Raw genomic sequence first — 15,783 nt, 5'->3', positions numbered from 1 at the left:
GTGATTTTGTATTTTTATATTGTTTGTTGTGTAAAATAAACTTTACACTTTTTTTTTTTTTTTATCGAGTCCTGCAATGTTGCCATGTGTATCTGTATACATTTGGAATAAAGAACTCTTTTTTTTTTAAATCAAAAAGATCTATGAATTATACTTTGACAGAAATGCTCAGCTTGCATGGACTGAAAAACTCTTGAAGTGAACAGAGTGGGTGGCAAAACGTGAAATACCAACCATCAGCCACTCCTCTGCGACAATGACGCACATTACAATGAGTTACTGTAAAGTCGCACTTCCTTAAAACAGCTGGGTAAAGCTTATGCGATTCTCCATCTTAACTCACTTTGTTGATGTTGGATGGTACCTGTCTCCTGAAATGAGTTAATATGTATCAAAAACAAGTCAAAATACTCTCACTGGGACTGAAGTCCTTGAGGTGATACCACAGACTTTACTGCCATCACTTCCTGAGAGTGTCTTACCAGTGCTGTTATATAAATTCATAAAAACCAAAGAGTCATGTAGGAGACATCACTCCCTGGTGGTATTATAAACACTTATTTTTCAAATTTCGTAGGTGGAATTCCTTATTTCTGTTGACTTTAAATAACACATGCTTTCATATCCTCATTTTTAAACAAATGTAAACAAAACTCAAGCGTGCTGTTAACACAGCATTTACTGAGGCAGGGTGGAGAGGGACTTTAACCTGGGACATATAGAAACTTATCTGGGATCACACAAGCTTGTCATAAACCACAAGTATCATACTGCTGATTATTTTATTCTGCATGTAATGACAATGCCCTGTTGAACAGGTTCATTCTTTGTATGAACAGGTTGAGTGCTGTTAACAGGTGGATTTCCAAGGAACATGACATCAGACTATTTAAGGATCACTCAGCCAATTGACATGGTTTGTGAAGAAAGCACCAGGAATAGAAAAAAGCAGCCAAAGGGCCTTTGTTTACTCTGCTTTATGCGTGTAGACAGTACATTGGATTGAATTTGATGTGCAGCTCCTCTCTGCTCATTGGAGCGGAACATTTATTGCAGATTTAAACAAAATCATCTGTTTTTTTGTAAGTACAGTATATATATATAATATATAAATTTGACTATAAATACAACAAGTTAAAAAAAATTTTTTGTGGATTAACTTTTTTCCCCTCCCTTTTCCCACTCATCATCTTAATGCAGGGAACCACTAAACTAAAGCACTAAACTACCTGACTAATAGGAATTACAGTCGTCACTGTAAGATGTTCGTTAAGTATTGATACATTCATTTATAAACCTAATAATATCATATACAATATGTGCTTTGGTTTTTATAGTTTAAGTACATTTGGGGTCTTATTGCTTCTAGAGGGGCGGCTGTGGCTTGAACAGTAATTGAAAAGTTGGCAGTTCAATCCCTGGGTCTTTGTTGGTCTTTGTGTCCTGGGGCTACTCACTGAACCCCAAGTTGCTCCCGATGGCAGGTGAGCAACTTGCACAGCAGCTGTTGGTGCGTGAATGTGTGTGTGATTGAGAGAATGGGGGGCAAACAGTAAAGCAATTTGAGACTGCCAGGGTAAAAACGCACTCTATAAGTGCAGACCAGTTACCATTTGTTTTTGAATGCTTGTACTTCCCTATTGATACCTCAGATTGTTTCTGTGTTTGAAATATGCTGTAAAGTTGCTTCTCCTTTTTTTTTTTTATAATATGTGTGTACTTAATTAAGTATTTCTTTATAGTGTGGTCCTAGTGTTTTGGTACTTGTATTGCTTTAAGTCACTGATGTAGGCTAAGAGCTGAGACGCGTGTCCTTGTCTCCCGTTCGGAGCAGCACACATTTTGCTGCAGTAAGCCGAGATGACACCATTAAAAAGCTGAGGATGCACCTACACGGCATCTGTGAACAATGTGGGAAACATGAATCCAGTGCCTGTATCTGATCATGCTAGTGTGACTGTGTAGTTCCAGTTGTCCTGCACAGGTCTGCAGTAGCACCCTGTCTTTCTGCAGCAAAATGCTTTTTTTTTTTTTTTTTCTTATTGCAGTTCTGGAAGAGTTCCCACTGCTGCTGCATTGATACTCCAGTGGAGGGGCCCGGCGAGGAGAGCAGTGAGCCGGCAGCAGGACACATTATCACTCATTTCTTGCGAGCTCCACACCCATGAAACATCCGTCCAGACTCCCTGCTGTCACCTTGCACCGCACTTCATACCCCTCTATGTGTTTATCATAGAGCGATGAGCAAGGTAAGTGGACCAGATCAGTGGTCATCGGGGAAGTCCCTTACAGTAAAAACACCTGAATATCACATGTGAAAAAACTCATGTTATCACCTGTTTGTGCACATGGGAAACATGTGGTTTTGGAACACTTTCATGGTGTAATGTGTGAAGCCCATGTAGATTCCCATATGAAAACTTTTCCACATATTTTCCCCACGTTATCATATGTGGCAACATGTCGTAAACATGTGTCATACATGTGATCAAACGTGTTTCAATTTAGATGTTGATAGTGTGTTTGCTTAATAGTGTCAGAATAATGCTAACTCCACTGAATCCAGCATATAACACAACAATGATAATAATTCAAGAGTTCAACATTTCACATCTGAATGACACAACTTTCAATTCATTATTCCACAACACATTTTGAACTTTGTAGGAGCCTGTAAATCAAAAAGAAAAAATGCCTTTCTATAATCCTCAATATCTACATAATAACCTGCCCAGGGAAAGATCACAGTGTCAAATACATGCAAAGTAAGCGAAGTATAGTCTGAACATACTGTATATGCTGGATACCTGCATCCTTCTTTGTAGCTGAAGTTCCGTCTGCAAATCTCAGGTCCATCCTGACAGAGTTGCAAAGTTTTCCACTTCTTTGCCTGTAAAATAAACATCAGATCTGTTAGCAGAGAAGAACAAGCAGGAGGTTCAGTCCAGAATAGATGTGTAGATGTTCCTGTGTCCTCTGTTTGTGTAACTGTACCTCCACTCTGACGACAAAAAGCTCTGTCACGAGGTCTCAGCTGCATCCTTCTCAGAACTCACAAGTCTGTTATTTTTTCTTTCCCTCAGTACAAAACTTTATTAAACCTTTTACCATCCTTTTTTCTGGTAAATATCCATTATTACTATATATAGTCACCTCCTGTTTACAGTAACTGATGGAGTTTGACAGGCATACAGACTTAAGTGCACGATTCTGCTGTTAGTCAGGTCTAAAATTGACTAATCAAATCTGGAAACTGCTGTAAAGCACTTTCTCCATCATGTCCTACGGTGAATAGTGCAGACACAGGATTTTTCCTCAGCTGTTGTTGACTGATGGTCTGAACATTTATGGGAAAGGAGCTGTCCTATTGTAAAAAAAAAATGACTGCACGCATGCACCATCTCATATAGTAATGCTCCTGCGGCTGCATCACACTAATCAAAAGTGAGCGCAGAATGCCTGATACACAAGACAGTTTGACTTTCTGGGCTTTAATTGGGGCATACAACCCATTCAGAACATACAACACATACAGAACATACAACACATACAGAACATATAACCCATACAGAACATACAACACATACAGAACATACAACACATACAGAACTGGTAATGTTGATTATTTTGAGTCAGGGGGATATGAGCATGAGGAGAGGAAAGCGCAGAAATAAAATAAAAAGGAGGGGAAAGTTTTCAAAGACACACTGCAGTTAAATACTGGTAGCCATGACAAATGATGTTAGTACTGTACTGTCTTCCTTCTCTCACTGTAATCCTCTGATGTTGAGACAGGCGAGCTATCGGCGAAAGAACCCATCACTTTTTATGAATGGAGCATTTGGAGGTGGGACTGTGCGTCTGGCCGTGGCCCCAGGGCTGCATTACACAACCTCCTCCTCAACCTGCACTGCAGAACTTTTCTCTGATCTTCACCAACACTCTGACAAAAGTGCCTGAGTCTGCATACACGCCCCGAGTCAGGGGATGGAGGAGGAGGAGGGTGAGGCAGCGGGCAGGGGGTATAGCAGCAGAGAGGAGGAGTGACTGGGGGGGAGGAGGGGAATAGAATAAGAGGGATATGGGGGCAGGTGAGGGAGGAGAAACAGAGAGATGAGGGGGGAGAGAGAGAGGTGGCATGCAGCCAACAGAGAGGAGGGGGGGGGAAAGTTGTGAGATAGCTGGAGGGACGAGCACCGGGGAAGATTCAGCTTTACTGGGGCTCTGCTGAGGACAAATGAGAGCACTGGACTCCTCCTATCTGTTTGTCTGTCTCCATCTCCGTCTGTCCTTCTGCTTGTCTCCCTCTCTCTCTAATTGTCTCTCGTCCTAGCTGGCGCTGCAATGTGGCTGTCTCTGCAGTGAAAGTGCCGGCTGGCAGATTCTCCTTGAGTGAACCCTGACTGTGCGCAGTGAGTGTTTGCTGCTCTGCCTCTGTCCTGTCCACACTGACTCAGCTTTGCAAGGCAGCCCTGCCGGCCCCCCCCTCCCCAGACTGAGCACCGGCTGCAGGAGCAGGTAGGCATGACAAAACTTGAACTCTACTTAGCATCAAATGTTGTTTCCTCTCATTGAGCTTGAATCCGTTTTACATTTGAGCTGCAGCATGTGCAGACACAGGCATGCAGGGGACATGCAAACACACTGTATCTGTACATAACTTTTTACTGCACTGTCTGTGCTTTTACAGTGCATGATTTCAGTTGATTAACCTTTTCCTTCTTTCCTTTTCTTCCTGTTTCTCATCCTCCTCCTCTTCCCCATCCTCCTCTGCCCTCTGTCTAACCTACAGCCTCATCCATAGTGCTGCTGGGGCTCTCTGGCAGGCTCGCTACCCCCACGACAGCTGCAGGTGCAACATTGGGACGTGCCTCATTCGGGGTTCAGTTGCCCAGACAGCAGCTTCCAGATTTAACTCAGTACAACACAGAGGCCGAGTCGTGCTAAGGGATATTTTACTTGCTAACCGGATTCAGGGCTAGATCCTGCATCACCATTTGTTTTGGAGTAGATCTGGCTGCCATGGAGGTCCGGTGGATTGGGGTCGAACCCCTGAGGCTGGGCCCTCCATACACAGCCGTCGGCCTTATCTTCTCTTTGCTGCTTGGTAATGTCTATCTTTTCATTCATATGTCACCTTCTTTTGTTTACTGTGTAGAAAACTTCTTTTTTTTCCCTCACAGCAAGAGTGTGTATTTGCATTGTGAAGCAGAGAAATGATGCGGTGGCTTTTCCACATCTGACACTGACCTTCATCTCTGACCTTTGGACAGTAGATTTTTAGCTGTAAGAGCAGTCATTGCATGTTTCCTAACTCCAGGTTGATGAATAGAGAATTAGTTGGTGAGAGGATTGGTTGTCTGGGAAGCTATTAGTTGTGATCAGTTATTTCATCTCATGAGCAAAATACAATGCTGGTTTTGCCTGTACACACAGAAAGGAGTTAACTATTGAGGTTTCATACAAATCTGTGTGGAAGGCATACGGTCTGAGGATTATATAGAGGCATAAATGTTGTTGCACTTGGTTTGGCATCATAATTAATGCATATTGGTTTGGATTGTATGTCACAAAAAGGAAATGTCAGCTGAAAAAAGTGACCTGTGTTGGAAAAGCTGCGTCAGGCACCCCAGGCCCAGCCATTTCCAGCATGTTGTGCTGCTCCACATGTGTATTTGCAGTATTAGAACAGCAGAATCACAGAGGAATGTCCAGTGAACCATCTTTAATTATATTTATTTAGTCACACATTTCTGAATAAAGATATGGGGAGCACCTGACAAGGAGTGTACAATAGCAGAACAGGCAACTGGATGTGATATTGTTGCTGCAAGTAAATTCATATAAAAATCAATAGTTAGGTAATAGTGTGATGCATATATAGTGAAAGATGTTATTGCAAATTACAGTATGTTTGGTTTAGATCAAACCCAACCACAAGTCTTAACCTTTCTAAAAAAAGATGCACAATAAAAGTAACAAATCTGTCAGAATATGTGTGTTGTTTGTCCTGTACTACTGTAATACCTTTTACCCACCTTTTATTTATGCAAGAATAGCGTACTCGTGAATCAGGAGCATCACTGCAGCAACAGTGCACCAAACATGTATTAAGAGGTTAGAGCTCTGTGGTCTGCAATGAGATCTGTGGTCCCGATCAAACAGTGAACTGTAACTAATTAATCATTCACAATAAATGTGTTTCTCTAATATAAAATTTATATATTCCCATTTTAATGCATTTACTCACATGAAAACACTTCTCCATGATGTTCTTTTGCCACTTTAACATTTACTGTACTCTGTATGTACATTTTCAGAGCTCAAATGGCTGTTTTCTTTATTTAGAACGAACAAGCAACACTTTGGCCACTAAAAGCAAGTAGACCTAAACAGCAGCAAAAGTAGCAGATGAAAATAGGCTGTGGTAGTTGAAACGCAGCTAAGTCTCATCTTTATATTCTGAGGGAATATTAGGATATTTATTTGCTGTTGTATAATGAGGTGGTTGTCTTGTACGTGTTAGACAGCGAACAGACTGGATAATCTAATATGTGAGACAGTCACCGTGTGGTTTTTTTTTTAATCTGGGAATTATTCTGACTCAGAAGAGACATTACTCTGATGATCTTATCTGTCTCTCTTCCAACATGAGATTCATATTGAAACAGTGAAAGGTAACTCTCTAAGTGGGACATCATTTTCATAGACAGTATATGTCGCCTCTGACCTTTGACCTCTAAAGAATTAGATCTGCTCTTAACTGTTATGAACGACAGTGTGTTTTGTTTGTTTGTAATTTGAACATCTTTTTTTAAAATGATTTTGGGCACATATATTTGTGAATTTTATGAAAGTAATAAATACACATATGTTGACATATGTAGGCTAGAAACTGGAGCACCACTGTTCTACTTTTATCTGAAGCGCAAAGACTCACAAAACAAGCTTTAATGAGCACCTAGATAAGAAATTAAAAAAGACACAATGTACTGCAAGATTAAATTCAAGGGAGAAAACATGATGAGTTTGAATGTTAGAGACAAAACATAGAGAAGATTAAGGACAACGTCACACACTGTGTTAATGTAATTCTTGCTCTGTTGTCAGAAGCTTCAATATTTGTAGAGACAGAAACGCAACAAATATTTAAGGTCACAGAGGAACTGGGAGCAGAAGACAAAAAGAATGAAAGTGGAATATAACAAAAAATATTATGACAAAGCTTCAGTGACAAATATAAAATTTAAAAAAAAAAAGCATGAATGAGACAGCAGAAAGATGCTGTGGCTCTCGTCATTACTGTTTTTGCAAGCTCACTGTGCTGCATTGGAGCAGCTGAGGAAAATAAAATTGAAGAGATTGAGTTTTCAAGATAGCAAGATGAGAATAAATCAATAAGATTCCCACTTCCAGTACATCCTCCTTCTCTGCGTTTGACTGTCTCTGCTGGTCTTACAAGTGTTATTCCGATTTGCTGCAATGGTGCTTGGCAAACGCTGACCTTGACCATGTTGTGAAAAACGTGCGCACAAAGCAGAGGGAAGGAATGTTAGAAAGAGCAGACTACATTCCAGCTGCTCCTGCAACCTCTGATCAAATTCAGGAGTATAGTGGTGTCATGTTTTCTCCGTGTAAACTCTCCATTCTGCAGAGCTTCTTGTCAGCATGTAGTTGACACCTCACAGCCTACACGGGAGCATTAAGTAGAAGGCACTTAAATGATGTGAAAGAGGGAGAGATCAGACCTGCTGTCTGCCCTTGACCTGCTGAAATTATATACTGTAGCTATTTGTTATCTGTGACCTTGACACACACTGGAGGCACAAAACTGAGCACTACATGTGAAGGTGGGATACCTGCTCAGTCCAGAAATAATGAGGTCAAAGGAAAAGACAAACCGTAAAGAAGACACAGCCCGTCTTCCTCCAGTTTTTTTGATTGGTGAAAGCAAATTGTAATCACTGCCACTTCTTGATGCTGTCTGACCCTGGTGGTCCCTTGTGTACAGTTACAGTTTTCACAAGGAGCACGTCAGATTTCATCCTCCTTTATTTGCAGTAATGTCACAGCAAGGACGATGTGGTTTTCTGTTACTGAGGGTATGAATTGTCAATGACAATAATGTTATGTATGTATAATGAAAAGATTTAATTAAAAATGACTTGAGGTATTCACAAGATAAATATTTTACGATGTATGCCCACTATATCTACCTATTGCATGCAGTACAAGCAAGCAGTAAATGTATTTTTTTCCTTAAAAATAATGTAAAAATTCTCTAAACGATTTCAATAATTAGGCAGCTTACTTAAATTAATCATGCACATCTTTTTAGGATAAACTTGAAAAAAATATAGTACTGAGCATCATTTGCATTGTGTGCCCTATTGAAAGAAGTTTTAAGTCTTGTATTTCAGTGTTGAGACATATTTATTATCCCTATCCAAAAACTTTTTAAACTGTGAAGACCTTGTGCGTAAAGTGCAGTCAGTCTGGAACTTTTAATTGAAATCGTTTCAAATGCAGATGTTGTACAGGGCTTTGTGAATATTTTGGCATAAGTGGAATATGTTGCAAATGAAATGTATTCAATCAGTAGTTCCACATTCTTTGTTAACACCACAATTAAGCTTCTTAAACAGCTATTTCAGTGCTGTCTAAATAAAACAATTTAAAAAATGGCTGTTGTAAATACAGCCTGGTGCAATTTAGTCAGGGATTTTCATTTCTTGACTGCTTTCTGAATATGAGAGTAGCAATAAATTAATTTGATATTCAAATGGATGTAGGCTTTTAACAAAGACTTTAATCCTATAGGCTAATTGAAAGTTCTTGAACTCTTCAAGTCAGTAAAACTAACTGATGCACTACCCCACTACATAAGCACAGTGTATACACTCAGCACATCAGCTCTATGTATAAACTCAGTACATAAACTCTACATAAACGCAGTGCATTTATAGTGCATAGACTTAATACATAAATGTAGTGCCGAAACAATGTATAATCTAATGTACAAACATGCATTAGATTATGCACACAAAAACAAATATTACATACTGTGCTTAATACTAACATGTTTACATATTAAACGTTCTTAAACTTAATGATCACGAAATCCATGTTTTTAACCTCAATTTACAAATCTTTCATGTTGTATTAGTTTCACGGTCCACACTCAAATTACTCTGCATACAGTATGTACAGAATCTGTAAACATCAAAGTAACTAACTCATCAGCTGCAGTAAACTACGCACTTTGTAATTCAGACATATTAATACTTTTGTACTGCGATAACAACTTAAGCATATATACTGTACCTCTTTTGAAATGAGTAAAAGCCATTCAAAGACACAGATGGAAGGCTCTGTACTTCCTGTTTTACTCTAGTATCATTTCTTTAACATCTCTCATCTTGGGGAAACCTGAAACGGCACAGTGCATACTGGTTTAGTGTGACCATTAGATTTCCAACTCAGCCACATAAAACTAAAGTTTAAAAGTCGCAGGTTAGTCTGGGTCTGTCTGAAGGCAACAAAACCAAGTCTAGTTTTTGACCGGAAGCAATAGTTTGCTAAAATGACCACCGTTTACCTCACAATGATGATTCACAGGAAACCACTGCTCCGAGTTGGGCATATTATCTCACGTAAAACTACAACTTTTCTTTTTGCACTTTGGTTTCTTTGTACAAATTAAAAAGACAGGATATATTATATGTTAATATGTGAGCTCTGGAGGTGCTGCCAGAGCCGGGCTAGCAGTTTTCCTGTTTCCTGTTTTTGTGCTAAGCTATGCTAACCAGCTGCTGGCTGTAGCCGTATCTTTAACACACAGACATCAGAGTAGAGTCAATCTTCTCATCTAACTCTAAGCAAGTAAGCAATTTGGTATATTTTCCAGGCCTTTATTTAAAAGCATACAGACATCATGTTCACACTGCAGTGCATCTCATCTTGTTGTATTTTCTATCCCTCTGCCTCCTCAGGTGTGTGGTCAGCTCAGGCTCTTGAGATGATTGTGGGGAAGATTCCCTTCCTGGAGGCAGTGAATGGCAGCACAGTCATGTTGCCTTGCACATACGCCAGCTGTATTGGCATCGAAAACCTCTACTTCAACTGGCAGTTCAATGACAACGGCACCATGCACAAGGTACAAACTTCTTGTTTCAGTGAAAGATTTCTGCTCAGGTTTTGGTAACTTTCAGGTGGTAGTGTTGGATGACTGACAGCTTGCTGATCCTGTCAGGTGTGTGACTCGGTGATAACGGCGGAGGGGGTGGTGCCAGATGTGAACATATATAGAGACCGGGTGGAGTTTGTGGGGAAGAACATTAAAAACAACGTCTCCATCTTGCTGTGGAACATCACCTTCGAGGACGGAGGCCTGTACACTTGTTTTGGACGCAATCCCAAAGAGAAGTACAAGAACCACAGCGCCATCTTCAACCTCATTGTGGTGGATGAGTGTGAGTGCTCAAAATTTGTGTTGATATATGTGAGGGTGTAGTCTAATCTTTTGATTTACGGGCAGCTGACAGGGTATAAAGAAAATATCACTAAAATGGTTCTGGAAAGAGGTAACAATAACTTAATAAGTCTGAAGGGACCAAAGGTCACAAGAGATCAGCTTTGACAAGATGATTTACATCTATGTTTTTGTTGTGGCAGCAGCCGGGTGCCACAACCTGTCTTGATCTAGAGGCATTATAAAAACACAAAATGCCGACTGGGATCCCTTATTATATCACACTGTGATGCATACATGTTTTGCCAAAAGTTTTTTTTATGTTTGTGGGGTGTTTATATCCATGATTGTTCTTCTGGTCTTTGGCTAATGTCTGCAGTGAGGGTGGTGGACAACACACTGACCATCATGATAGCCTCAGCTGTGGGCGGAGCCATCGCAGCGATGATGGGCTTCATGTTGCTCAAGAACTTCACTATCTTTGTTCTTGCCAAACTTGAGGAGAAAAAGTGAGTTTTCAAAACTACCTGGAAATGTCTTAGCAATGCAACTCTCTCCTACAGTTTTATCAGATCACATACTGGCAGCATGTTCGTTCCGTCAGTATGTGTGCTGAAGCAGTTTTTTAAAGCTGAAAATTTGATATGTGTCTTTGAGCTGCCGTGTGTCGACAGTTCTAACTCGGTCTCTTTTTATTTCTTTCCAACCCCTCTGCAGTAAGGAGTGCCTTGTAAGTTCATCAGGGATCGACAACACAGAAAACGGCCTCTCAGGATCCAAAGCTGATTCCAAACCGACACCAAAAAAGAAATGAGAGAGTGCATGTACGGGGACATGAGTACTCATATTTATATACCTTCTTTGCATATATTTGTATATGCACATATGTTTGCAGACATGCAGATTCATTATGCTCAAGTTGGGATCTTAATAACTCTGGCTGTGGCGTTGAAAGGGGAACAAACACATGTGCACACAATTATACCAAATGTGCACTGAGTAGTAACTGTGCAGATTATATACATCTGAAGAATTTGCAAATCATGAAAGCACTCATGATTATTTAATCAATTGTTTTTACATAGTTGCATAATTTACAACTAAAGGACAAATGCACCTACCAGAGACATTTCAGCTTGACTTATTTAGGATGTCCAAACAATAACTGAGCCTGATAATGGACAAGTAATGCTAGTGTGCACTTTTACTTAATGAAATGTGGCCTAGTGGCAGTGACGGAAGAAGTACTCATAACTTTTACTTAAAAAAAAAAACAAATTACAATTAAAGTAGAAGCCCTGTATTTAAAATATTATTATTATTATTATTATTATTATTATTATTATTATTATTATTATTATTATTATTATTATTATTATTATCCAAGTAAAAGTACATACGTTCAACTATCAAAAGTAAAATTGTGCAAAACGGCCCATTTTAGAGTGGTTTATTTATCATAGATAAATTAGTGGAATATTACATGTAAGCAGCATTTTAATGTTGTGGTAGCTAATTCCAGCACATGATACTATTAAAGTTAATAATATATGCATATTAATGCAGGGGTAGAAAATGATCATACATTTTAGGTATAATATTGATCTGAAAATAACTACAGATGTCCAAAAAAAATTAGTAAAGTAGAAAGTACAATATTTCACAATGGAATGTAGTGCAGAGGAAGTATAAAGTAACATCAGATGGAAATACTCAAGTAAAGTACAAATACAAGTAAGATTTGACTTTCCACCTCTGCCTAATGGTACACAGAGCTGAAATAATAATCATTATTATTTCCAAGTTGTCTCTATGAGACTGAATGAACCTCTCTGCTCCAGCAACAGCAGTGTCAGAGGTGCAACCTTTAAGAGTCTGTCACAAAACAACACAAAAGAAGACAAGATCAATTTAAAAAAACAAAACAATTTCACTTATTTAAAGAATTTGAAGTTCAGTTTGATTCATCAATTCTGTTTGGACTGGCTCTGTATACACAAGCAGTGTTGAGGACATTTGTTCATTTACCGATAGATATGTGGTCCCCCTCTAATCATGACTGCTGCACGGCAATGTCATCATCTGATACATCATTGCCAAGCAGTTAAACAAAAGGATTGTTAAGTTGTTTTTTTCTCTGGTTTTGTGTTGGACATTTAGGTGAAGTATTACATTAAATACACCATGGAGACCAAACTTTAAATGTTGTGTAGTGCAGGGAGCCTTTACTCTAACTGGTGTGTTTACTGTGGTTGTGCAGTGAGTATAAGCTAAACGGATGCAAACTTGTTTATGATTATTAAGCGAAATACATCTGGTAGATGTTTTTAGATTAAAACCAAATGATGTGCACATTTTATTATATTAATCATATTGTGTTGATTGGGTTACACACTTTGGATTGACAGTTGTATGTGATTTTACACAGTTTACTACTTATCAAGTATTGTCTGTTGCCACAGCCAGAGTACATTAAAAATAATATTTGACTGTTTGTCATCTGAGGTCAAAACAAAAACACTTCTTTGTTCAAGTGCTTGAAACAGGGAAATGTGCAATGTAATCACAGCTCGGCTGAATCCTCCTGTAACTAACACCAAGTGTTTAATTCAATATTTGTAGTTATTTTTAACAAAATACCCAGTTTTTGATTTATTCAAATAACTGTAAAGTAAATCAAGTGGGATTTAAATCATACTAACACAAAGGCCATGTTTCAGCAGGATTCAGCCCAGTTCTTCATCCTGTACCTTCTCTTTGCTTGATATAAAAACACAGGTGCCTGTTTGTGCTTCCACGCTCCTCTGTCAGCTAGGACAGCTACACATTGCAAAACAGTTTATAAAACTCAGAAAACAGTGATAACACAATGAGCTTCTGAACTGAAATGATAGACAATCCCCTGTAACAATCCCCCGCCCCCTAGAAAAATGAATGACCCTCAGAAGATGCTGCTTCTAAGACAAAATAACCAATGTATTTTAACGCATGTGCAAACATATGGGCCAGATGTTAGACATAATGCTTGAAAACAGATGCACTTTTGGAGATACATGTTCTAATATACTAACACTGGTAGCTTCAGCTCTGAGGCTAACTGTAAAATCCCATTTGATGCCATGCTAATTTCATTGTGCTAACCCTGGCTAAGTCTAAGCACTTGCTGGTGACCCTGGTATGCCTCAGACTCGACATCTTACCTTTGCTTCGTATGTGCCTCTTCATGGAAATGGCTTTTTTTCTCCTAAAGACTGCTAAACCTTCATTTAGTCAGTGTTTTACTCTTTGTAGTGAATAATTCTTAACCACTGCACAGCAGTGGAAAAAACCCCCCACCTGTTTACCCCGCACATGCATACAGTAAACTTCCCATATATTATAGTTTAAATGACCAGGGGATCAGGTCTCGGATAGCAGACTGACTAGAGGGGGGCTGGAGTGTAAGTATGCGCCGTGCTCGAGCAGGAAATAAAAGAAGTCGTAGCCCGCTGACTGTGCCAAACAGGAACAATTCCTACTGAGCATCACACCAGGAGATGAATGTATCTGCATCAAACTCAGTGAAAGAGTATTTTGAGCTGTATTTACAGTCTGCATCTGTTGCACATTCAAGACACTGAATGTCTGTCTTTAAAAAGAAATACTTCCGGAGCGTGGGACAGATGTGCGGTTAAAAGCACTGTCGTGTCCGACATAAACGTACATCCCCAGTCTCAATAGGTGTTGAAATGAACAGCGTGTCTGGTGAATTTGTGATGATTTTCTGAAACTCACTGTTATGTTTATAATAATGTGCCTCCAGTCTTTAATCACTGGCTTGAAGCAATATATTATAAAGGGTGTGTGTTGGGCACTTTAAACAGATGTATATTTTTGTGTATGTATGACCCAAATCAGTGTTGGTTTGTCACATTGTTCATTCAAGTGAGATTAGAAGAAACCAAAGCCGCAGACAGGAGTGAATAACAAGATCCCAGGAAATGCTATCATTAGATTAGTGATGTATTTCCTGCTGACCATTAGATGGCAACCGATCAATCTTAAGGGAATAGTTTGACCTTGTGGGGAATATGCTGATTCACTTTCTTGAGGTGAGAAGTTTGATACCACTCTCATGTCTGTGAGATGAATATGAAGCTACAGCCACCAGCTGATAAACTTAGCTTAGCCTTGCTCTGTCCAAAAGGAACAAAGTCAAACACCTCTAAAGCTCAATGAATAATAATCAATGTAATTATTATATCCATGATATCTCATTTGTGTAATCCATACAAAATCCGAAGCATAAAAACAACAAGCTGTGGTTTTATGGGAGGTTATATGCAGAGCTTTTTTTGGGGGGGCGGGAAAGAGCGACTTTCTGGGGTCTCAACTTGTTGCCTGGCAAATGCACAGCTAAAACAGGAATTAAGAAAACCTAATATCAGATGTTAATTAGTGAGAGGCCCTGATTGGCTGATTGTTTTTTTAAACCTTTTGAGAGAGCAAGTCTGACCATTTCCCCCTGCTACCATCTCTTGGCTCCTGCTTCGTATTTGACGGACTGATGAGAGCGCAAACATACAGACTTCCTATTTAATGGGATCTCTGAGAAAGATACTGCAGGTACAGAAAATGCGAGAAATATAATAGGCACTATACATTTGTCATGTGTCTTTGCCTTCTTGTTTAGCTTTAAAGAGAAAATCCATCCTTGAGCGAGACAATGGATTGTATTGTCAATAATTCAGATCTTAAACTGTTGTGACTTTGGAAACAAAGTACAAATTATTTGATTGCAATAATAGAGCAGAGGAGTGGGTTTTCTCTGAGCGCACATGACTCATTTCTGTCAGTTGTTGCTGGTTAACAAGGGTGAATTGTTTGCATTATCGACTCACTGAATCCGTTAACTGAGAAAACAAAGATGTGCCAGTGAGGGCCTTTATGATGACAAGCACCTCTATGCAAATCACGAGAGAAATGAATCCTCTGACAGTTTGTGACACTGCACCTGTGAAGTACTGTGACAGTTCTGTAAGCAATAAGGAAATGTCCCGGATCAGGGAGTTGAGATGATGAGATGCAGGCTGAATGGGGAACATCCAGAAAGGAGCATGGAGTGGACTGGAGCCCCGGTACTTGATCAGACCCTGCAGAGCCTGTAGACTCACCAAGTCATCCTCTGCCGCTGCTCTCTGCACACTAATATATGGCTATAATGCTCTGGCTCGCCCTCAAATGATGTCTCCATTTTCAACATCTCATTCATGCATATCAACTCTTGATTCTTTATAATAGAAACATGAAATCCAATAAAGTTTTAAATAAAA

At 39.4% G+C, this 15,783-nt stretch overlaps 1 protein-coding gene across 1 annotated transcript; it reads left to right on the top strand.

The window, feature by feature from the left end:
* The first annotated feature begins 4,260 nt into the window (after positions 1-4,260).
* On the top strand, positions 4,261-15,783 carry scn4bb (sodium channel, voltage-gated, type IV, beta b). Its single transcript, XM_069700476.1, has 6 exons — positions 4,261-4,518; positions 4,793-5,107; positions 9,993-10,156; positions 10,253-10,472; positions 10,851-10,980; positions 11,189-15,783. The coding sequence occupies exons 2-6, from the start codon at positions 5,023-5,025 to the stop codon at positions 11,283-11,285; spliced, it is 696 nt and encodes a 231-aa protein (XP_069556577.1). The 5' UTR covers positions 4,261-4,518; positions 4,793-5,022; the 3' UTR covers positions 11,286-15,783.

This window comes from Brachyistius frenatus, unplaced genomic scaffold, assembly GCF_029030835.1.
Source record: "Brachyistius frenatus isolate BFR_SWC_R1_liver_20210118 unplaced genomic scaffold, ASM2903083v1 Contig_34, whole genome shotgun sequence".
In the NCBI taxonomy this organism is placed as follows: Eukaryota; Metazoa; Chordata; class Actinopteri; family Embiotocidae; genus Brachyistius; species Brachyistius frenatus.
This window is presented reverse-complemented; position numbering and strand designations above follow the sequence as displayed.